General features: G+C 38.6%; 1 protein-coding gene across 11 annotated transcripts in view; it reads right to left on the bottom strand.

The window, feature by feature from the left end:
- Window positions 1-24,972, bottom strand: part of EHBP1 (EH domain binding protein 1) — a 223,116-nt gene that overhangs the window by 151,793 nt on the left and 46,351 nt on the right. For all 11 annotated transcript variants that reach the window (XM_069850070.1, XM_069850071.1, XM_069850072.1 and 8 more), the window contains exon 5: window positions 20,985-21,038. In XM_069850070.1, coding sequence (XP_069706171.1) covers window positions 20,985-21,038 — 54 coding nt within the window. The remainder of the gene's footprint in view (window positions 1-20,984; window positions 21,039-24,972) is intronic.

Raw genomic sequence — 24,972 nt, 5'->3', positions numbered from 1 at the left:
AGGCCACTTTAAAAAAACCAGCATGATGATGTTCAAAGTGAATGTCTCAGTTATGATTGGAGCACGAATGTATCTCTATTATTAATTCATGATTGCAATTTTTTTTACTCTCTTCCCTCTTGCTCACAACTTAACTTTAAGCATGTGCTGAAGCTACCAAAATACATAATCCCAAGAGGATATAACACAGTTGGAAAAGTCTCCCAAGTTACAGAGAAACTATCGGAGATGCTGGTGCTCCTTCCTTCCCATGGCATTTCCCAGGTACCAACATGAAGACTTGCTGCAAAACCACCCAAATTCTCACAGCTCTGTGGCCGTGATACCAATCACAAAATTAATCCTGGAAGAGTTGGCTCTTCAAGAAGGTGTCTTCATACAAGCATATGGGTTTCTTGTCCACGACACATTATTACTATTGCTTTTTCCCAAACCTGCAGCTTAATATCAGTGACAAAAACCTTAGTGAGACAACTTTAATATGCAAATCTACTTCAGGCTGTTCTCTAAGAGCAGTGTGCTTTTCAAGGAATGGTTCCTGCAGGCAGCACCCCTCTCTACAGAGCAAAGAAAAAAATACTGAATCGCTGAACCTAGCCAAGGCCATACGTCTGACACGTGATTCAAGTCTGACATATGCGGGAAGAAGCTGAGAGCAAAGGGCAGGTATATAACTAGGGCAAAAGGGAGGGAGCTGAAAATTAAGATCTGCGTGAAGCTAGAACAGGGGCATGCTCACACATGTAGGACATCACTCCTGGCACACCCTATCTGCACACAAAAGTGAGAACAGTGTATGGTGCAGGTGCAGTTACTTATTTGATATACATGTTTTTATAAACAACATAATCTACATGTTAACAACAAGGACAAATGCAGAGCATTTCAAAATGCAGCTCTGTGATAAACATAAACCTCGATTCTTTAAAAGCCCATCAATTCCCTCCAAATTTGTTTTAGTCTGGGAAAGAGCTAAACGGATTTCTTTGCAGTGAAAGTAAAATTCACCTCAAAGCTGACAAGCATAAAAAAATGCTGTGTGTGCTGGTGTTTTCTTTTAAAGCTGGAATAGCCTGAAAACAGGGCCTTGTAATGAAGCTGCCCCATCAACCATAACCACACTGTCACTAGAGCAACACAATCATATTGCCTGTGCAAAGAAGCAATGCATTTAACATTTTCTTCACTGTGTATTATCTATTAGCTGAGTTTGTCACAGAGATATGTGGCAGTTCCCTGCAATACTTATGAATATCTGGCAAGGCATACAGGCATACAAGAACCCATCCATGTCTGCTTCAGCACAGGTTTGTCTTATATTTTGGCAAACAACTTAAAACACCCTTCTTCTATCTTTGGTTTCTGTTAAATGCTGTTACTATCAGGAAACAGAAAAGGTCCCAGGCAAACATCTCAGATCTCCCCGCTGCAATTCACTATAACTAATACACATTACATGTTCAATTCTCCCTTGCTGCTTCTATGAAAAAGCTCTTGTCAAAAACAGATTTCATTTTTTCTGTGTATGCACAAATTAGTTATGGATGATTAACGAAGCATTCATTCTTTTATTTGGTTTGGCTGAGACTTGATCTGTGTTACATTCATGTGAGGGAAGCACTTCATTTTATGTTGATTAAATATGAAACACTGTACTGTTGATAAAGAGAGTTGTGTTCAAGGCTGCATATTATACTGACAAAAGATGCATGTTCTTGGGCTAACATTTTCTTAAACAAGTTTTACCAGATTTTTAATGGCAAAAAACTTGATACACCATTTTTTCCTTTTTACCAAGTACTAGGCAGTTCGAGCTTTATGTCCCAAAGCAATATGCTGCAGTCTTAAACAGCAACAATTATTCATATAATAAAAAGAAATTTTCAAGTTCTGCCCCACAATTCGATTTCTTTAAACACTGCCCTTCAAGGCACATAACTTGCATTATAAAATGTATCCAAAAAAACCTGTAAAACTGAGTAGGATGGGCAGCAAGTCATAATTACAGGATCCTCCTGTTGCATGAAAAATACAACGAAAATGAAAACGTATTGGCAAAGCCTTATGGAAACTTACAGCCAGTTGTAACTAACAGTTTGGCCCTGATGTGGTGTTACTGACTCCAGCTATCATAGGATAACACATGCACAAAAGCTTGTCTACAAGTCCCATAAATTTTCCATGTCCATTAAGCACTGATAGGGGACGCACCTCAGTTCAGGAAGGTATTTCAGCACATGCAACTTCAAGCATACACTTATGATTAAATCAAGTTAAAGAAAGCCATGCAATTAAGCACCTTGTTAAATCTGGGAACAAATTATTAGCCCTTATAAAACAGGAGATTCTATCTCAAGGTTTATAGCGCGTGTGCACAGAGCACTATGCATCCTTTGGCAACAGGGGATTTATTTGTAGTGTAACTGTATAGCAGTGAGTGCAGCTCTTACTCAGGCTGGGAGGAGATCTGGCCAGAACGACTCCTAAGCCACAGATCTCACCCAGGTAACACAGCCTCATTCTTCTCTAAGCTTCCAACTCAAATCAATGGTATCACACTTGGAGAAAACCTCCCACAACGTCTCTGTGCCACGAAAGAAGTCTATTAAGTGTCCATCTTGAGCATCAACAAAACCAAAGCATGAATTTTGGGCTTTCATCTTACTAGCAAGGAGAGAGAGTCCTACCATGATGTGAGGCAGGAAACAGCCCTACCAAAGGAAATTTTACTCAAGCTGGGTTTGGGAGGGAGTGCTAGCGCTCCACAAAGAAGTTGATGTCTTGGTGCACCCCTGAAATAACACAGTGTCAGCTGAAAGGACAGCAGGAGAGAAGATGGAAAGCCCTATTTGCTCCAAGCAGGCTACTGCATGGTCTCTGAGCAACAGGTCTCTGCACCCTGTGAGGGGAACATCGCTGTCAGCACATGAGACCTGTCCAGAGACACTGCAGGTAGGAGGACAAGAAAGGGCCAGCGAAGGCACCCAGGCCCATCTGGAGCAGCCAAGCTGTGGTGCAACATCCTGCAGGGTATGAGAAGATGAGGGCTCCCAGAAACATGCAGTTCCCTCACATCCAGAACAGGCGCATAAAATGACAACTCCTATGTGACATTGCAGCCAATCGGATTGTCTCTGGCTTCTAACTCATCTCCTGCCTGCACCTCACTCTTCCAACCACAAGCTTCTGACTTGCACCCCAGCTCTGGCATTTCACTGGCTCTTCTTTCACAACCTAGTTCCTCTCACTAATCCAACAGAAAACTCATCCAGAAAAAAACACAAGCATCTACCAGGTCAGGAAGGCAACTGAGCTCTCCAAAGGCCAGGTGAGCACCAGCTTCGGTGTGCTGATGGGGCAGCAGCACAAAGTGGGGAGCAGAGAGGAAGGAGCACCAAACCACCCATTTTCGCAGCAGCAAACTGAGAACTTCAGTCATCCAACGTAGCTGCATTTTCAGGCTCCCCAGTATTTTACAGAGATTTACTCTTCCTATTCCAGACTGTGTATTCCGCCCCCCATCCCTGAGACAGGGGACAGCTGAAGTGAAACAAAGATGAGTTTTTTTAAGGTTCTTCAAAAAGACGTTTTTCTTTGCTTCAGGTCACATAAGAGCACGCAAAAAGACAAAGCAATAAGCACTCACATGCACTTTCTTGTCTTTATTTCCACTCTCTGGAACGAGGCCAGAGACATCTAAGCAGTGTGCTCTGTTCTCTTCCACTCCCTTTCAGAAACGATGGACTCTCTCCTCTGCAGCCAATTTCCTCCTTCACCTCTGTCTGGGCCCGAGCTTCAACTACTACAAAACAATGCTCCCCTGTTTCTGTCCCTGGCGCATTCTCCATGCACCTACACCAGGCTCTCTGAGCCCTCACAAATCTTTAAGGCTTTATGTTTACAGATCCAGGATGAAAAGTTGTTTTCTCTGCTACAAACCTAGGAAAATTCCACTCTCTTACCATTCTGCATATAAACTCGACTGCACTCATTTTCCTAAGGCTCAGCCACTCCATGGTCCTAAGGGGCTGCCACTTATCAGTACGTTATTAGCCCTACTCAAATATACCCGACAATTGTATAGCTGACTACAAAAACACAGAAATATTTCATGGCACAGAGTCTCTTTAAATTAAGCCTGAAACCTGAAAGTAGGCACTAACAAGTCAAACAGCAAACATGTCACATATTATACACCTTCCCATTTATTCATAAAATCTATTACTATCAGACTTGCACAAATCATAATTCATAAAAATAAGTGTTACAAAATAAGTGTCAGTTTCAAATAATCCATTTTAAAACGTTCTTTTAAAATATGCTATTTTCCATATTCCAAATACATCAGGAAATTTCTTGGAGTGTTACAGGCAAAAGTACCATCAACATTCCTGAAGCTCTCCCAGAAGCAAGTTCACATGTGCACGAAAAGCAAAGATGTTGCTAATGGTTTGTTTATTTATTAACACATCATGTTGCCAGCTAAAACAAAAGAATAAATTAATAAATACAGAGTCTTGCTAATGAAAATACGTTCTATTTCTTGGCTGTAAAGTAAACTTAACTTATGGAATTGAAAAAAGAAAGCCCTCAGCTTTAATTAACACACAAAAGCATGTATGAGACACCTGCATTAACTAGTTACCAGAAACTAGTGCTTCAGTCCCAGGTAGTTAGAAATTGCACTCATATAATATTACAGAAAGCCTGAAGTTTTGGCAGAAGTAGACCAGGAAAAAAACTGAAACTGAAAGGCATATTGTACATGTGACCTACAGGACCTGGATTATTACCCCTAAGCTTATTAAGAGTAAAAGCTGTCAGTCGGACCACCCCAGAACCAGGGAGGTAAACTAAGATTACTCAGCAGTAAAAGGCATAAAAAGGAGATCTGCACTCTCAGAACGGGTGAAGGCAGAGAGTGAACCACAGCCCTGCTTCAGCTATCTCGAGCAGTAATTGGCTCACAAGAGCAGCTACCACGTTAAGGCATTATCATTATCTAGCTCACATAACTGGAAATTCACGCTCTGTTCTTTAAATTGGCTTAACCATCAGCATCTGCAGCACTTTAATTAATTACAGCAATTGGCGTACCTTAAAAGTAGATGCATAGATCTGAAATGATAATGCCCTGTGAGTAATAATTGTAAGCCAGCATTAATCCAGATCTATCCTAAACAAAACGAAGGGTACACTGTTGTGCTTCAACTTCACAGAAAACAAGCCTCAATGTAGTCATTATTACTGTCGGTCCAGGTTCACCAGCAAACACTACAATTCTGCATGATTCTTTACATTCAATTAGCTTTGGAATGCAGAAGCTCACAATATGAACAGCAGAAATCTGTTCAAGTCTGATGTTACCAAGTCAAAATCCAATCAGGCACTTGGGTTTCCTTCAAAAAAATTCAAGTAAGAGACACTCATTACTACTATTTAGTTTTAGCACGCTCCTTATATAGAAATACAGAAGCCAAATATCACAGTAAGTTCAGAACAAAGTTTTCTTGACATTCATTAGCTTCGCTTCAATCAAAAAAAAAAATCCACAGGCACTGTATACGAACAGCTTGGGGTTTTTTTTCCCCTTATATTTAGAGCTCTGAAAATACAGTAGGATTACCTTTAAAACAATCAGAGACAAGAAGATAAAACCCGCTTTTGTTCTTTTTGTATGTGGCAATTCGAAAACTTTAAGTAGAAGAAAAATTTTTAAAGCTTGACAGCAAAATCCATGTACACATCCTGGACACAATTAAAAGCTCTTCTTTAACAGACTACTTCATACCATTTCCAACCAGAACACAGAACAATACTATCAAGATTTGTTGTGACTTGCTTCTGTAAAATTTCTCATTTAAAGACAGATTTTGCATTTGTTTAATTACCACCATGCTGCAAAACAGGACACTAGAATCTTAATGAAGTGCCTCGTATGTAATGGAAGCTTAAAGAAACAAACAAATAACTCTGCTTTAACTCTTTGGTGCAAAGTTGATCAAATCTGACCTTCAAATTCATATATAATTCAGGGTTCAAAATATCCGGTTTAAAGTTATTACCAAATCAAATTTGAACTCCTCTTTTCTCAAATTTAAGTTTTATTTTTCACAGCAGTGTGGAAGAACGAGACATTACTTTCGCGATTCTAGTAATCATGTAGTAGTTTTGAACATATTTTTAAGAAAAAGACCCCACAGCCACAGACTCAACAAAGGGATGACTAGTTTTAAGATGCAAAAAATTTAACCATTTCATAGAAATAGATGCTACAGCAGAGAATATGCCTTTCTGTAATTCTGCCTAACACCCATTTTCTGAAAGCATGCCTGTTTTCTGTGCAACATCAGCAAGGCAGCGAGTGCAAGCCTGAACAGCTAAAATACCAAGGCTGATGCAGCAGCACAAACCAGAAATAGCAATCGGATGTAACAGTTCACACCAGAGACACGCAAAAGGCAATCAGAAGAGAAAAGTACCTTTTCTAAAGCAGCAAAAATCTGGTGACTGCGCTTTTATACTCTGGCCCTAGTGTGTCTGGGCTGGGCAGACAGTGGTGAAGCTTCACCGGTATGGGTAATTTTACGACCTGAATATCTGTGCTTAGATAGTCTGATAACATGTTTATCTAGGGTGCACAGAAAACAACCACATGCAAAAATAAACAGCTGCACTGTCAATGTAATCACCTTCATCTCCTGAGTATCCACTTATAAATATTAAACTAGAAACTACACATGCTACTAAGGTGCCAGCCTCTGAGCAAAAAAGGCTACCGTGTAGGAAAAATATAAAATAAAATAATAATTCTTATCTAACACTGATACTTATTCCACAGAGACGCTCATTTCTGATGGAGTGGGATCACAAGTGCACAACACAAGTTATTTGTTGGCTAAATACCATCACTAAATGCTCTGATATAAAGGTTGGAAGGATTAACACAAAAGGTCCCACTCCAAAACAAATGTCTCCTTCATAGTTCAGTTCACAGCCATCCTGACTGCTCAGTCAGGCCTGCGATTCCAAAACGCTGGCTAGATATATACCTGCTAACCAAACACGCCAAAGGCTTTCAAAATCCCTTGTTGATATTGGCATATTTTTAGAGGAGATTTTAATTACCACTATGCTGAAAGAGACTTCCTAAACACAAGATAACCAAATAGTTTATGCTTCAAATCTCAGCACCTTCTGAAACAACTTCTACAGAGGAATTATGAATTTGCTGAGCTGGAAGGGTTTACACTCCACTTCCTCCCTTCTCCTCCTTCAGTCTCTCAGCTTTCCCAAGCAAAAAATGTAAGACTTTAAAATTAGAGTTTCTTGTTTTAAGTATTTTGTATTTGTAAATGCCTCACACAATTTAATTGCATGCTTATATAGTGGCTACTTTTAAAAATAAACACAGATTAATGAGTTTATTAGCTGCACTAAAGCATGTTGAGTTTTGCAGTAGCAATAAAATTACATGGTGGTTTTCAAACAAGCCATAAGTACTAGGGGGGAAAAGGTGCAATTCATATTTCTAAATGTATCTTTGGATTTAAATATTCTTCTCTAATAATTATGCTATTTCACACACTCCCACATTTCAGAAAGTATGGGCTGTACTTATCCTGATTCCATTTTCTCAAGGTACTAGGTCTTTTATACTCAGTAACAGACTACAGTACGAAATACTAAAATTTCTAAAGGAGAAAGGGCTGAATTTTAGAGCAGAATACTTTATCCTTACTGGGACAGTAATTTTTCTACTCCCTCTACTGGCACACTTTAAAAGCAAGTAAAGAAAAACCTGAAGGGTGTTCCAGCTTGTAAAACATAATGAGACATTTTTTTTTTGTAGCCTCAAAATAATGATTCACACAACTTGGAAAAACATGAATCTCAAATCCTAGGGATTTTTAAGCCATGAGCAAATTTTTGGCAGATATCTTTGTTGTAAAAATTAACTGAGCACCTCAACTTAAACATCCCGGAATACTTTTTGCTAGAATTACTATGAAGCCGTCCCATCACCTGTCACTGCTGAGATCGAAGCAGATCACTCCGTAAAACATACTATATGGGCTAGTAAAAGATCTTAAGAGCTGTCTAGGGAATGTAACTCTACACGATTACCCCGGGTCTACAGAAATGAGCAAAAACATCCTGAGCTTAACGAGTTGCTACTTAAATGTTAGTGCTCTGTGAACCATTTTATATTAAAATTGGATAGTTCTAAACATCACACATACAAGAAGTATTGTTTGACACAGTGCCATTTTGATGATAAATTGCAATCTACAGCTCAAATAATTCTACCCAGGGATTAACATTTCAGAGGCTGAGCCAGAGATTATGTGTGTGGATCTTGAATTTCATCAGCTCCCTTTGGCACAATAGCTTATTCTTCCTTTTTTCATCTATTCTCTCATGAAGGGTCAGGAAAGCTTAGCCTTGCTGTTTCATTCATTTCATCTCTACATGAACCAGATACCTTGCAGTCTTTAGTTCTTATGTGTTATTCCATTACAAATACTACAGCCACGCTGCAACTCTGCTACAGCTAATGAGCTATGTACCAAATCAAAGGGTGCCATCAAGTGGTTGTAGCTCACTATCAGCAAAGTTAGAGGTTTCACCAGGACACACTAAACAGGGGGAGTAAAATTCTGCTATAATTTAAAGCTTTCAGAAAAATTCAGATGGTGATACACCGTGGTCTCACGCAATTTCATTTCCTTCCTTTTAAATTCCATGGCTTAGCCCAAAAGCTGGCACCACCACACAGGAGACATCCTCGTCTCCCACTGGATGGGTCAGCAGGCTCCAGGATTGCTTCAGCTGTCACATGCTCAGCCATTGATCACTGTGCACTAGAGAAAGAGTTGAGAGCAGCCTTAGTAACCTCTGAAAAGCCTCCCAAATAGCAATGTGACAAGATGGGTGCTACAAGCTGACAGAAGATGGGAAGAGTAAATACAATCACTTGTGCCAGCACAGCCATTTTCAAATTGAACTGGATTACAGATTACTTGTTAATCTACACTCACACTGAATTTGAAAACTATATGAGAGCTCTTGCCTGCAATGATCGTGATGAGTATCTTTGGCATTTCTCAGCAATTAGAAGTAAAGATGAGGTGATAGATTGTTCTCTGGCACATGCATTCAATCTGACCCAATTAGCTTTCCCAAATGAAATACTCTCTAGCCAAAACCTATTTCATATTAGCCATTTTTTCCTAATCCATATACTGTCAGCTGTGAACCACAGCACATTACTCCTACTCAAGTTTGCCTGTCAGGTAAAAATCAACCAACCAAAACCAAATCAAAAAACACTTCCTAGTGCACCGAGACATATTTTTCCAATGAAAAAGAATGGTGCCTTTTTAAAAACTGTGGTAACTTTGCTACCGTAAGAAAAATATTTTGCAAGTGTGATTGGACACAGAAGAGTTTTACTTGGTGGGGATGAGACTGAAGACTACCTAGTTAGGTCTCAACAGATCATGACCATCCACACCATGGCTTCCAGAACTCAGCTCTCACTTAAAATAATGCCTTCAAGCTGGCGCTTGCAAAGAAGATATCCAGAAAATTTGATTTGAATATAACTGATAAAATTAGACATGATTTTCTTAATTTCTGAAAGGTTTTGGCTCCAAAATATAAAAAGCTGAACAGCCATGACCACATCAGAACAAACACTTTTTAAAGATGTAACTTCAACTGTATTTTTCCTGTGGTACACTGACAAAGAAATGTCCATGCTCAAAAAATGCTCAAGACAAACTCAGGTCCAAGTTCTCCTGAGATTGCTCCCATCTGTCCAAACTAGCAGCCATGTTCCCACATCTGGTTTGTTCGCACAACCTGCCACCAGCTCAGGCAGCCCCTCATAGCTGGGTTGTGGATGCCTGCCACAGCCACTCTGAGGAAGCACACAGTTACAATACACACATGAAGACCAATAACGAATTTTCATCAACTGTAAAGCAACACTTGTGTGGTGGACCAAAGACAACTGGAATTTGTAATGCACAAAGAGGTCAGCCCTTAAAATACCCCATGCCCTCCCTCATAGGTGACTATGTGTTTCCCATGTTCCCTTCGCTCTTGCTCACTTCAGTAGGTCAGCCAAATTCCTGATTCTGCAATGGAGAATCACAGGCCCTTCACAGGAGACCTGTACATAAACTTCCAAAGACTGAGCTACAGGTAGGAAAAAACCCCACATGCAGAAATTATCAAGAACCAGCTTGAAAATGCTAAGCTACTTCCTAAAGAATGGTGCAACACTTAAGAGTTACAGAAATTAAAAAAAAAGAAAGAAAGAGCTTTGTTTCCATGAAGCAGCAGAGGTCTGCTTCATCTAAAGGGAAGGCTACAGAGAAGGGATGTGGATGCAGTGATGAAGTAGGCTGCCTCAAAACCAGAACTATTTCACTAAGTCCAGGTGAAACACCCAAATTGTTCCACAGACCTCAAATATACCTCAAGATAATACTCTGCCTCAACAGCGTCCATACTCGTTATTTACGCAGTTTATTTATTTAATACCTCAAAATCCTTCCTAATAAATGAGTTTCTTTGGTTATAATATATAATTACAGTTATATAATATGAATTAAAACTAATTATGAGGAAGATTTATACAGATGATTCATGGAACAACAAGCACATAAACTTTATATTAATTCCTTGCTGACAGATTTTTAGGGTTATTTTCCAAATACTCCATTTTGTCTCTTCATAGACAAATATATAGACAAAATCCCATCAGCTCATCCTTCCTGTGGCTACTCCAGAAAGTAAGTACCTAATGCCTTTATTATTCAGGCTTTTGGCACATACCAGAGTTACTTCTATGAGAGCATATCCTTCACTCTTATTCCCCTCTTTGGTCCAGCTACAGCTCATTCTCTCAGCTTCTGTTTTCCCTGCTCCCTGCCGATACAGTCTCCCTTAGGGAGGCAAAGCTTTAGATAGTTACCCACATGTTATACCTTGCTGAGCAAAATGCTCTTACAGTATAAATCATTAAAACTACGTGCAAAAACTGAGACCCTTTAGAGAAAACCTTTGAAAACTAGTAAGTTTGTTTATAGCAGGCAAAGCCCTCAGAGCCAGACCTGGCAGATTCCTATTGTGAGCACTGCATCACAAGGTATTAAAATAAATCTATTGAGCTTGGTGTCCATCACACTCTGTCTGCCAATCCGCCAACCTGCTACAGTCCCAGTAAGGACAGTCCAGTCAGTTCTTGGCTCTGGTCTACAAAAACACATACCAGAAGCAGAAATATTACCATTTAACAGCACAATATAACGCACAACTGTTTCATCTTCTGGCTTTAAATTAAAATTTACATTTTAGATTATTACATTTTCTTTTTCAAGCCACTGAAAATGTAAGAAACATTGCTTAAGTACAGACCACTGTGCTCAGAAGAGCAATCTTTGAGCTCAGGATTTCATCTTTGTATGGGGCACAGATTTGGCAGAAATTCAGTTTTATCTCGTATTTATGCTAGCATGCAGAACCACAGAAATTACTGAACAGCTATGAGACATCACTTTATGGTACTTTATTCAATGCCATTTTACACACACAATCTTTCCAGCCTAGTCCCAGTTGCCACCACACCTAAGCTAACCAGAAAAAGTTAATTTATGCTGCCTCTCAAAATTCAAGCAGCAATACGGACCAGATACAGATAATGCGAAGTAACAAGAAAGGAGAAGCTTCACGTGAGAAAAACAGTATTATGGTGCAGAATGAAGAACGTGCTGGGAAGGGGGGTAAAAAACCTGAAGGGAGTGGCATCAATAGAGTTATGGAGGTCAATTAATTTCCATTATATTAAACTCCATTAAGACAGCTTACAACCAAAAATAAGAGGCTGAAGGCAATAACACTCAGTGCTACTACACTGCCAGGTGGTTTTCCTAATAACAAAGGTTTTGGGGAAGCCACAACTTTTATTTTTCTGTCAACTGGCTGCTGTTCTGCTGGTGGCTACTATTTTTTATAATAAGCTCCGACTTAAATTGCAATGGCTGCAATGGCTTGCAAGTACAAACCTAGCCAGTTACTTTATGCAGAGGTAAATTTTACACAATAACGGATATTTTAATTCTTTTTTTAACACATATTTCCATACCTTGTGCACATGCAGTTGCGAGGTATTATCTCAAATCAACCATACAGTCAATTGGACTCCCAGATTATGTGCCTCTGAAGGTGACTTATGTCAAAAATATTTTTCATTAAATGCGTTGTCATTTTTCCCATTTTCCAGACTGAATATTTTGTACTACATGGCTGCAGCATATCCTGCTCTAACATCGTACAGCTACCAGGTCAAAAATGAGATTTATCCATCATAATATTGCCCCAGACAGTGGCATTTTAGATAATGATATTCTGACCTGCATCGAGAGCAAAAGCATATCTGTGACTGTATGTAAATGTAAAAACACTCTCAGACATATAAAACCAGAAAAAAGTGGCAACCTGAACAAGCTTAAAAGCAAATACTTTCCTATTAAAAGGCAAGTTGCTCGGCTCAGCTTACGCCTACAGTATGATTAGAACCCCACTGTAAAACAATTACCAAGACACTCTTCTGTATTTGATGTCTGAAAGAGAAATGGCCTCATGCAGACTCTGTCTTGTGTATGTGCTGGCAAGTATATTTTACTGCTGATTTTCTATGAATAAACATATGCTAAGAGTGGCTGAAATACACTGCCGATTCTAAACATGCCTAATGTAGTATTAGAGTTTGGTTTCCAAAGCTGCCTGCCTTGTTTATCAGCTTCCTCCCTCCAGCTGGCAAAGAATACCCCTGATAGAACTCCGATCAGCTGTCTGGCACTGCGCAGTCATGGAGAGGAGACACGTTCTTCTAGCAGGAAATTACCTCCCCCTCAAACCTATACAAAATGGTTCTAGCAATTTAGGAAACAGTTGTACTTTACTACTGTGAATCAATAATAACCATATAAATTACATGTCATCACACTTGTTCCATTGTAAATGTTATGGCAAACCATGCTTACTGAGCTTATAAAGCTCAAGTCTAATACCCAGGCTGTTCTGCCCAACGCCCAGCTGCCTCCTCTCCCCATCTTCCATTTACAAGAGCAGCTCATGTAATTGTAGCATAAATAGTAGAAAATAAAATGTGTCCTTTTCCAGTAAATGTTAAGCTGAAATACTGTATTGGAGTTTTCAAAACTGCTATCATTTGCCAAGCTGTGTTTGATACAGATCCACTTAGTGCAGTTATTAACACAGTGTTAGAAACAACATTATTTAAAGGACAGTTTGGGCATTGCATTTCATTTGGGAGATAAAGATCAAATAACAAAAGAAAATTTTCTTGATCGTTTTTGAATAACACAGAAAAGTTGGATGGACTTACACTTCATACTCTATTTTACTGATTTGAGATAAATAAGGTATTAAAAGTGTAAAAAGTTAATTAGATATTAAAAGTTCTTTCAACACTTCATCTAAAATACTCATTTAGATAAGATTTTTGTCATCTCGCAGCTCTTGTTTAATAGATTGCTACAAATTAATGATAAAAAGGATTAGTGGTGGCCCTAATTTCAGGAGATACAGTCACAGTTTTGTTTTGGTCAGAAGTAAAATGCCCACTGCAGACTAAACAGCAGCACGGCATGAGGGAACACCATCTGAAGGAACAAGCAGGTTTTGCTTGGGGATGCAGGGCTTGTGCAGGTCAGAACAGAAATGATTTGATAGAGCTGTTCAGAAAAGCTCACACGGTGCTTGCCCTCACAATGCCTGCTTCAAAGCAGGACTGCGGGTGCCTCCTCTCCATGTGTTGTACCATGCAGTGGGGAAAACACCCCTAAACCCCTCATTCTTCCATGCCTTGCTCACCTAACACTTGCACTAAATACAGATGGCAACAAATCGTCCTACAGCACTTGGTGTATTATAAAATTCTTCAGCAGAATTCAAGTGTGCAATTTACCTTTGCCATCTTCTGTAATTTTCAGAGATGGTGCCTAATGGAAGAGGGTGGTTGGGCTCAGTGCAGACAGGCAGGAGACTCACCCACACCCACGGACCCCAAACAGGGTGATTTGCTTTGCGCACCAGCCTCTCTCCTGCTCTGTACCAGAGCTGAGACCCTGCCTCAGATCACATTCTATTGTGAGTTAAAATTGCACATCAACGCCATTGTGGTGCACACAAACAGTGACGCACTAGTAAAAAAACACAGATCAGGCCTCCTAAAGACATTTCCAATGTCTGTCTTCTTCAGAACTGGAGCAACCAATCAAAATGACAGTTTCCACAACTTTTGCTCCAAAAACCTAATCTCAAAGATTTCTCAACTAGAACAAAGTGCTAAATATTTAATGTAAGCAAAAACTAAAACAACTTCTGTGATTCCATATTACATATAAATCAGAGCAAGACAGAGATGGCTGACAAAGCAGCATTTAGTTCCTAGCTATATCTAGAGCAGAACACCCAGCCTAATTTGCACGGACAGACAGTCACAGTTCACATAATCACATACAGCAGAATATGACAGGGGAATTAAAGGACCAGGAAAGCATGTCTGAACTATGAGCTTCCTATTCTAAACATATTAAATACAGGCACTTAGTTCAGAAAAAAACTGGTCAGCTCTTATTTTAAGCATAAACTTATTTCAAGTAGAAAATACAAAATTAATGAGAGAATATTTTTATTGATTTTTTTGTAAATAAAGAAAACCAGCCAATTTAAACTTAAGCTCCCACATGCTACTCACTAGAAGAGATAACCAAGATTTTGTAATAAATTCTGGTATAACAACTGATCAGCAAGTAAGGAATCATCTTATTCCATATGCCAGTCTTTCTCCTCAGGTTCTTTCTGCAAATGGCATTGACAGTACTTAGAATTCCAATTCACTATGCTGCACTGGCATTCGCCTCCCAGCAGTTATTTCCATACTTAGTGAACTTAGTGTGGCAGCAGTGCTGCGATAAAACGGGTTTAAACATCCAGTATAAAAGTCTGATTTTACCAAAATCCTGGGCTAGTTACTGTTCAAATGAGCTGTGATTTCTCAAAAAGCCTCATTTGGAAAATAAACATATTCAGAGCTGTATCTGATGAAAACCTAACTTCTTGCTAATACAAGATTTTATTAAATCACATTCACAATTGGTCACCTTTAAGACTAGAAACAAATTCATTTCTACATCCCATCCACCTGCTCTCTTCTTTCCCATTACTTTCACATTATTTATCACTTTTATTTGTGTTGTCATGCCTAAAAATAACACATGGGCATTTTAAGTGAGAAATACTCTCTCCAAACCTGCCAGTGATATAATGTGATCTAGGGCATTCAAAATGAGAAATAATCATAAGCAACCACAATATAGAATTATGGGGGGGGGGGGTGGAAGAAAAAATGAAACAATGCACTTGTACCAATAAAATGAAACTAGGTTATGTAAAATGCTTTGTAAATTTTTCTAATGTTTTTCTTTTGAGGCTTTGCCCATATTTGAGGGGAGGCCAGTTCAGAACTCTTTTTGAGTTAGAGTTCCGGAAGTTATGCAAGAGAAATAGACCAAAGGAAAAGACAGATCTCATTTTTTTTAGCTTAAACTCATTATTTTCAATAACTGTTTGCTGTAGGCTACTGTGAACAGACACCACTGAAATAAATTTTTACCCCTCAGTTCAGCAGCTTCATTGGATGTATTTTCCTGGAGAAACTGCTCGTAACACCCTTATTGGTTAAGGTATAAGAAAATGACTGGAAGCATGGATGAGTCTCAGAGAAGGATGTACATCTGACAATAAATCACTGTCTGAACTTGGAACGGTTGGCATGGTTTTGTTCACTATTTATTACCTTAATATTCGAAAAGGCACTATTATAAAACAGTGGTCTAAGGAGGGGCATCAAAACATTTCAAAAGGTTCTCTAGAAAGGGCAGGTGCGAGAGCAAATTCAGTTTCTAAGATCTCAAGACAAGAACAGCCCTGGAATTCAGGGCACTGCTTCAACCAGGCCAGTGATGGTGTACAGGCAGAGCAGGGTGCTGCTGGTCCCTGAAAGCAATGGTCAGTGCCAGCAGAACAGGACCCTGAACGGTTGCTCAACACAGATGAGTCCTTAGAAAGAGAATGCTAATGATCTGCTACTGCAATCAAGGCCAATGAATGAATCCCAGTGTAATCACTACCACATTATTGTGGTTGAACAGTCAGAGGCAAGAAGAAAGGAGGAAGCCTCCACCCACACAGGAAGCAGAAGCTCTTCTCCATAGCTGTAACTGGAGAGACAAGTAGCAGCCTTGAACTGTACCAATAGAGATCAAGGCCAGAACTATTCCCAAAAGTAAAGGCAATGAAGCACTGGAACAAGCTGACTGGAGATGCTGCAGGGACCCTATCTTAAAAAGTTTGTAAAAAACAGTTTAGGCAAGTGTTTGCCTGGAATGATGCTGCTGTGGAGCAACAGGCTAGGTGAGTCTGCCTCCAGCCCCAACCTAGACAAATCTATAAGCCAAAGTTTCAAAACCAGGTAGGATATTTTTCTCCATTCACCTGTCAAATTAGGGATTTCCTCTTCTGTAGTTAGCAAAGACCATATTTTAATGGGCCTGCCACATAAAAGGAGGAACAAGGTTAGTATCAGGGATGATTGCCAGTGCCTTAATTACATTGATGCTGCTGGGAAGGGCTTACTCACCACAGCCCTGGGCCCCTTGAATAACCAAACTGAAACACGGGGCACAGGAGGGAAGATGGAGAAACCTACAATGAACCTTGGAATACATTTAGTGCCATTTACTAGCTATTTGAGATAAAATCTGGGCTTGAAAACTATTTTGTACAAAAAGCTGGAAAAGTTGTTTCATAGACCAGATCTTTAACTCTCTGAAAACATCCTATGACTTTCTGAGTTTCATTTAAGAATGTGGAGAGTAGCTGCCTACAAAGCTGCTAGCAAACAGGCAAATGTTACAGCCTGTCCTCGGTGGATGATCTTATGTGCTTTTCCATGCCTTGAGCATGCCAGGAAGCAAAGTGACATTTCTCCATCACCTCGGATACCTTTATTTTAGATGAAGTTCTTGTACATAAAGCCAGGGAAATCTTCAACATACTTGGACCATTTAAACCTCCACTCCTCTCTCCTGTCCCTCTCTTCTTCCATTAGCTAGACAGCCTGCAGAGATCAAGAAACACAGCCCAAAATTCCAGTCAGCTGAACTCTTCCTAGAGAGACAGTCTTCATTTCAAGCTGACCAAAACTTATAAGCTACCATCCTCCTGGCACCTCTGAGGGGATGCTTAATGATCACCCCCACACAGGCCACTTTACTTGAAAACAATTTTACTGCTAAAAGATGAAGATGTATTTAGAAACTTGCACTGTTATTTAAGTGGGAGAGCATGGAGACTGCAGAAGGTTAGGTGGAGGCACTAATGTTAGTTGTGAGTTTTCCCTGGTCCCTACAGTTTCTTGCCACACAGCAGCCTTTTGCTGAGCAGTAGTGCACCAGAAACCCCAAGAAAGTAATTCATAACAGAATTTTTTCAGCATTATCTTCTGATTTAAAACTGGGAGTTGGAGCTCAGACAGTGAAAGGAAGCAAGTGCAGAAACAGCTCATATTCAAATTACCCATGGGAGCAACAAGAAAAGTCACTTACTAGAGGACGTGACTTACATTTAAAAATGGAAGGCAACTAGTCCTTGTCCTCTAAACTGAATAGGCAAAATAAACTGATGTCAATCTACAAGATCTTGAAAGCCTATTACCTGTCTTGAGATGTGCAAGCCTTATTCTTAGCTATTAATTTCTTGCTCTCCAACTTGCAACAGCCTATCTGAACATCTGATATTATTATTCAGAAGAGCACAAAACCCAAGACAAGTCCAAGAGCTGCCTCATAAGGGGGAAAAAGATAATCAAATACTCATAGTGCAGTTAAATAAAGATGAAATTAGAGCTAAGAAAGGTAGCAGTAAATATACAAAGAACATAGCTGTAAAGGAGGTAAAGACATGGAAGCGGTTGATGGAAAATGAATACCAACATTTAAATATTAAGACATCACACTATGATCAAATTATTTATGGATTAGAAATACAGTAGATAACAAAGTTCACTTACTAACATACAAATACAGAGTGACAAAAACATTAAAAATAGTTAGAAAAAAAAAAAGCCTAAAATAACCAAAGTGATGGACTACAAAGTACATGTATTTGCAGGATTAAAAAAAAAACCAAACAAAAAAAAACAACAACCCATACAGCACAAAAAACCTCAAACACAAAACTAAACAAAAACCAAACAAAAACCAAACAAAAAATAGCTAATACCCTGCTTCATTTTCATTTACAGCATGGTTACCTTGCATAAATCACCTCACCGCTACTTAGAAATTCCTCAGAAAGTTCAGAATAATCTTTGTTTTCGTTTGGTAGCATCTGCCAGCAGAAGTATCAAACTTCAGCTGAATCCCTCTGAGCTGATTTTTGCTCAGCTATACTGAAGTATTACAAAATTATTTTGGAGATTGACTTTTAACAGTAATTTTAAGAAAGCTCAAAATAAATGTTTTCAGTAGAATTCAGATTAGTTTATAGCAAAAGAACATCCACAAACTTCAGGCTTCAGTATTTTGCCTTCTGAGCGTTGCTAACAAAGGAGGAGGGGAAACCCTGCAGGTTCTGAGAGAAAAGAACATACTTGGACAAAACGAAAAAGCATGCAAAGGTCTGTAAATGTTCCCACACTTCCCAAAGGTGATGTTTCATGATAAATAGGTTCCTTTACACCCAGGAAAACCATACATTAAGCCCGAAAGAGGTAAATGTTGATAATTTAAGTAGGGAGGAGATCAGCCTCCTGTCTCCCTGGCTTCCAGATTTTTAAAAAGCAGGTGGTTTGTGCTCTGAAATATCAATGACCTATTGTATCATTTACTGCTTGCTAAAACAGATGAACATATTTTCATCCACCACTAAGTGGAGCTGTTACTCTTGGAAAAGAGTTTCTCCATATCTTCAAGTATATTTGCAGACCAGAATTTTTTGGCAATAGCTACAGATTTCAGTAGTGCTTCATCTTATTTTAAAAAAAGGCAAAAATAGTTTTATAGTTGCTTTATCTCTCAATTTTGGTAGTAAAACTATTTATTAATTTTATTAATCTGAGAATATATTTATATTTAATATCCTCTAATGCAAAGATAAACATCAATTATTATATGGCAGTTCTTACGGGAGGAACTAACGGCATAATGGAGGTTGTAAAGAGTAAGTGTGCACATAACAAAAGCTTACTCTGTCACTAATACATACGGGAACTGTTTTGGTGGAGGCCCTGTTGTGGGTCACAGCAACCGAAGCCTCCTCCCACCCTGCAAGGCACCAGTGCAGCTAGGGCAAGATTTGAGGCCGAAAGTAAGAACAGCATATTGCAGATGTACTTCTGCCACTTCTATATATCATTCAATGACATGCAAAGAAAAGCTTTGTGTTATAAATCTGGATGTGCAGTTCACACACTCACTATAAACTTCTGAAAAAAATCTGCTGAGCTGTCACAGAAGTTCACAAATACCCAGAGAGGTTTGTTGAGAAATACACTGACACTGTTTTACCCAGAGGTACTTATACAGTGACAAGTGGTGACTGAGACTTCCCCGATTAAAATAAACTAAGTGAGAAAGAAATGGAAACTCCAGGAAACAGCAACTAAACTGTGTTTTGTGTTCTTAAGTCTCAAACGAAAATAGAAACTTGACATTTAAAAACACAAAGTATAAACAAAGCACTTCGCTTTTAGCCCTTTTTAAACGCCACTGGTGATCAGACTAAACCTTAGTTTTGGACACCCAAATCACTTTAATACTGACAAGAAAGAAAAAGCAGTACTTTTAGGCAAAAAAAAAAAACCAAACCAACATTCAACTGTTGATGCTTCCCCATACTTCACTGCTGTGTGGTAGAAGAGCAATATTATTTTTGTTTAAAAACAACATAAATAAAAATTAAATCATGTTACTGAGAAACTTTTGATAATGTACCCATATTAACGAGAGAGAAACACCCTGTCTTGATACTACAATACTTAAAAATCTATTTCAAAAAGAAGCTTCCTTTCCAAGGAAACTCCAGGTAAAGCAGCTCCCTTGTTTTTCAGCCCAGGCAGCCTCAGAGCGGAAGCCGCAGCCCAGCACAGAGAAGGGAAAGGAAAAAAGTATTACATGAAGGACATGCTCTGTGCAATGTTAAGCAGTGTTGTTTGTATAGACCTCAGGAGCTCAGCTCTCTGAAAAGCTCTGGCAGCTCTTGACTCTAGTCAGAAACTCACAGGAGCCACCTTTTGAGTTTTCACTGAGTGCACAAGACTGTTCCCCTCACCTCAGGGAGCATAGGTAATGCATCATTCTCTTGCTCTTCTCTCAGGTGACCATGGCTAGTACCACCTCTCCACCTGCCTCAATTTCCCCACCTATAAAGCACAGGTGATGAAATTGTGCTCTTCCCTAACAAGCAGCATTCAAAACCAGGAAGGGTGCGCTGCTGTTTGGGAAATATAGATGGCATAACCTAGCTCCAACTTGTTCACTGCCCTGTTCATAGAAAAATAATGTGTCATAACCCGTAAAACAATGAGTCATAACCCAGCTCTGACTTGTTTACTCCATTGCTCATAGCAAGATAATGCAAGGAACACCAATGCTTACAGGGAAGGAATCTAAAGTAGTGTAGTATAGTACTCCCCTCTCCAGTATTTTAATTGTAACATAACAATAGGTATTTTAATAAGCCTTTATTACTACAGAGCAAAGCTTTACTGTGGTTCAGCAGCACAAAATTTAGTCTAAGCCTTTTTCAGCATTTGGACACTCCTTAATCTTTCAAATGATTAAGTCTTACACATATAAAAAAAACATAACATTCCAGCTTACATTCTCTATGACAAATGTCCATTCTTTGTCTTCAAACTCTTCAGCATGAGGATCCTAGAAAAACAAACCAGAGAATTTAAGTCTAAAAATAATCCAGAGCGCAAGGAATTGTAACTCAGCCAAGATTATAATTTACTTACAGAAATATTTTTACCCACTGAAGATGACAAAGGGGAATACTTTAGCTAGAATGTAGGCTTCAATGGATGTCAACAAAATGATGAGCAAGTTGGGGTAAAACTGCCAGTGAGGATTTAATAAAGACTCCCCACAGATACAAACATGAGGTTGATTCTGATAAAAGGCTGTAATTCCATTTCCTTTTATCCAGAGCAAAAAAGATATATCTCTCTCTTTGATTCTTCAGCTCCATCTCCCAAATAAACACAACAAATCTAAACCTTGCAGAGAACACGGGAAGAAGCTACTGCTCCCAGCTGGCATGAGAGGGCATCACCCCAGCCTTCTTGTGCCCAGACTCCACCAGTATGAGCTGAGATCCAGAGTCACAGCTGCCCACAGTACCTAATTTCACTGCAAAGTGCACCTATCCTGGTTTTACAACATTTCTATTGCATCATACGTAAAGATCAGGAAAAAAAAAATCACCAAGAGGAATATAAATAACAACAAGGTTAATATATTTAGCATTTGTTTCCAATTTAATGAACTTTCACTCTGGTGGTGTGGTCTTCACTGTTATTACCTGAAATTAAAATAATGGTGGATACATTAAGTCATCTCCTTCAAGGATCCTACTTATAAAAAGAAACAGATTTTTTTTTTAAACAAACAACCTCAATTGTTTTACTATCCAACCCTTATTCTGAAAAACCGTAACAAAATAACTTCTACTCCTCTTGCAAAAGAGCTTCTCACATTAGAAGAATCTGGCTTTAGGCTTTCTTTGGACATGATGCATCATTTTGCTATACCTCAATTTTATCTTATTATTTCTAGTTACAGGAAACCACTCAATTATCCCTTTGCCTCTGATGCCTGCATGCTACAGACACTTATAAGTAAATGTCTTTTCCCCATAAGCAGCATTTGCCTTCATCATATGTGAGACCTCTCAGCACCTGCAGAGTTTTCTTGCTATTATTTACCTGCTTATGGTAACTACATCAAGCGCTGCACCAATTCCGTCATGCCACTCTAAATTAACAAAATGGATTGAGATGTTTTTCTTCTACTTTGTTTATCTCCATTAGCATCATCTTCCTTTTCAGAATGCTACAAGCCTCACATTCAACCTTTTCCACTCACTATCTTAGTCTTTGCTTTAACCGTCCTTGCTTCGCTTAGTTTTACCATGAAGTCAGACACACAGTGAGCAGAATATTGTGTTGTAGTACTGTAAATGATTCTTTTAACATTCTTTTAACTAGTCCTCATCAAATACACAAAATAAAAGATTTTGTAAGTAATGGAGCTTACAACATAAATAACCAGCAAAAAGAATTATTTCTTTTTCCAGCCCACAAAAAAAAACCCCTCCAAACTTGTGGTCTTAAATAAACCTCCTCTTTGAATAAGCTACAAAAACACTTCTAAGAAGACAACATCCTGTCTCCTGCAGCAGGGTCCCTCTTACAAAATCCAGCAAAGTGGGTCCACCACTCTGTAGAAACCCCATAAAATACTAGCTCTGCTTGCAGAAGGACTCCTGCTGGGTATTGACATGCTTGCAAAGGAAATTCAGCACCACATCATACTGCTGGCACCATCTTTACCTATATATTTAACAGCTACAGCCACAGGTATCACACGCAATATACATTTTAAAATGCATTACTCCAACAATGGGATGTAGTTTCCAAGAAAAAGTGTAATACAGTACTAGAAACTTATGTCAAAACTGATGATCTATTTTCATGTAAGAATAGATATTTTTAGACTTTTTTAGACATCAGAATAACTTAAATACTGCAAAGGAGTGTAAAACACACACTGTACCACTTATTAGCCATAAGGATAGAAGGGAAAGTAGATATATACAAAATTATATGGAGGTATCTCTGTGTTCAAATTACTGTACTTGTAAATATCAGATTATGCAATTATATACCCAACACATTAATCAGGTTTGCAGAATTCTGCATTACATAAGTAAAGTGCATGATATCTGCTGCTTTGCTGTATCGTTTATAAATGCCAAATACATAATTTTTTGTAATCCAGCTATTAAATACTTATCATTTTCAAGAGTTAACCTGGGGCAATTACCTTTTTTTTTAATTGTTTCCTTTGATACAGCATAATATGACATAATGAGATTTAATGGGATCATTAATCACTTTATGTTTTAATAAGCTTCTCCAAAATAAGTGACTAAACTCTTAAATATTTCATCCTGTTCAATCTTTTTTGTAACTCCCCAAAAAGCTATTAATGCGAGTCTGCAGATTTATCTAAAACTCCTTGCAATGTCAGGGCTCAATGTTTTATCCCATGTAACAAAAACAACTGTTGTTTTGTTCATGCAAGGAAATAATCAAAAAAAAAAAAAAAAAAAGCTCTTCTATCAGTGGCAATAAAATTGATTCCCCCTCTGAAGGCTACAGAATCAAGTGCTCTGCCAAGTATTTCTGATAATCTTATACAGTAAAATAATACTGTCAATTGAAAAAACTTCTTAATAGTCAACATTTTAGCAAGCACACGAAAGCAAGTTGTGAACACTTGTGAAAAAAATAAACATGAGTGTGTTACCCTGAAACTCCCTACCAACTACTCAGAATAAAAAAATACAAATGGAAATATTCAAGGACTCCTCTAATGAACAGCCTTACCAAAAGTTCAGACCACATGAAAAATGCTAAGATAGGGACACTTCTCATACATGTATGATAGTTCAGATTTAAAGACATCTCCAGACATTTTTTTTAAAGCCACATTTCTTGTTACTCTTGAAATACTTCTAGAAACAGAAAACCTTTACACATATAAGCATTGGCATTTCCTTCCAACAGACACACAAATGGCTTCACTCTTCTCATTAAAATGCGATTATTAGAAGCCCAGGGAGCAGCATGCGTATTTCTAGGTAATTTACAACTTTATTACATGGTCAGCATAACAAATACTTGTATGATTATAGTTACAATACAGCTTCTATTGCAGATGCGATTTCACCCTTTGGGCTAACATTTCCATGCATCATCTCAAAAAAAAAAGTGATGTTTCTGTAAAATTTAGCAAACTATTATTTGAGAACTATAGAGCTTATTGGTCTTTAGGAAAAAAAAGATGCCATTGCAAAGAACAACAACCCTAAGAGTAACAGTTACAGCAGCCTTTGACATTTTCAACTGTGTGAAAGCCATCCATGATAACACAGCACACAGAACCTCACCTCACCTGCAAGCAAACAGAAGTAATCACTGCAAATGTGCAGCTGCGAACACCTAAAGACAAGAGTTATAAATAGACCTCATTCCCATCATCCTTCCTGAAAGCAAATGATAATGAAAATTACCTAAAAAACTCAAGGAACAAAGTGTTTCCAGTGCGTTTCTCAGCCTGAAACTGCCTCATACCTTGCGGTAACCCAGAGACCTGGCAAGAGCCATTGCTTTTGGTAACACTCATTTTCTTCACCAACATAATACAGATATAGTCAACATTCATTATGGTTTTACCTTGAATTGAATACTGTGAGTATATAGGCAAATGGATCAAATGGCTTGTTGTTCCCCGTCCTTTTATTGCGTAAAAAGAATTATCATTTTTAACATCCAGCAATGGGCCCCGTTTTCCTGTTTCTCATCCCACGTACACTCACCTCTCAGCATGACACTCCAGAACCTTCAAATAAGTTTTGGAGCCCTCTTTTTTTTCCCCCCAACTTTTTTTTTTTCTGGTAAGAGGACTTCAGTGTTCAGAAGTAATGCTCAGAGGAGAAGCCAATAGTAGAGAACTGCAAAGGACAAGAATGGTTCTCCCATAGGGAGATTCTTAGATAATCACTTCTCCGAGATCAGTT

The sequence above is a fragment of the Phaenicophaeus curvirostris genome, chromosome 2, assembly GCF_032191515.1.
Source record: "Phaenicophaeus curvirostris isolate KB17595 chromosome 2, BPBGC_Pcur_1.0, whole genome shotgun sequence".
NCBI lineage: Eukaryota > Metazoa > Chordata > Aves > Cuculiformes > Cuculidae > Phaenicophaeus > Phaenicophaeus curvirostris.
Note: the sequence above shows the minus strand (reverse complement) of the source record. Positions and strands in the feature narration are given on the sequence as shown.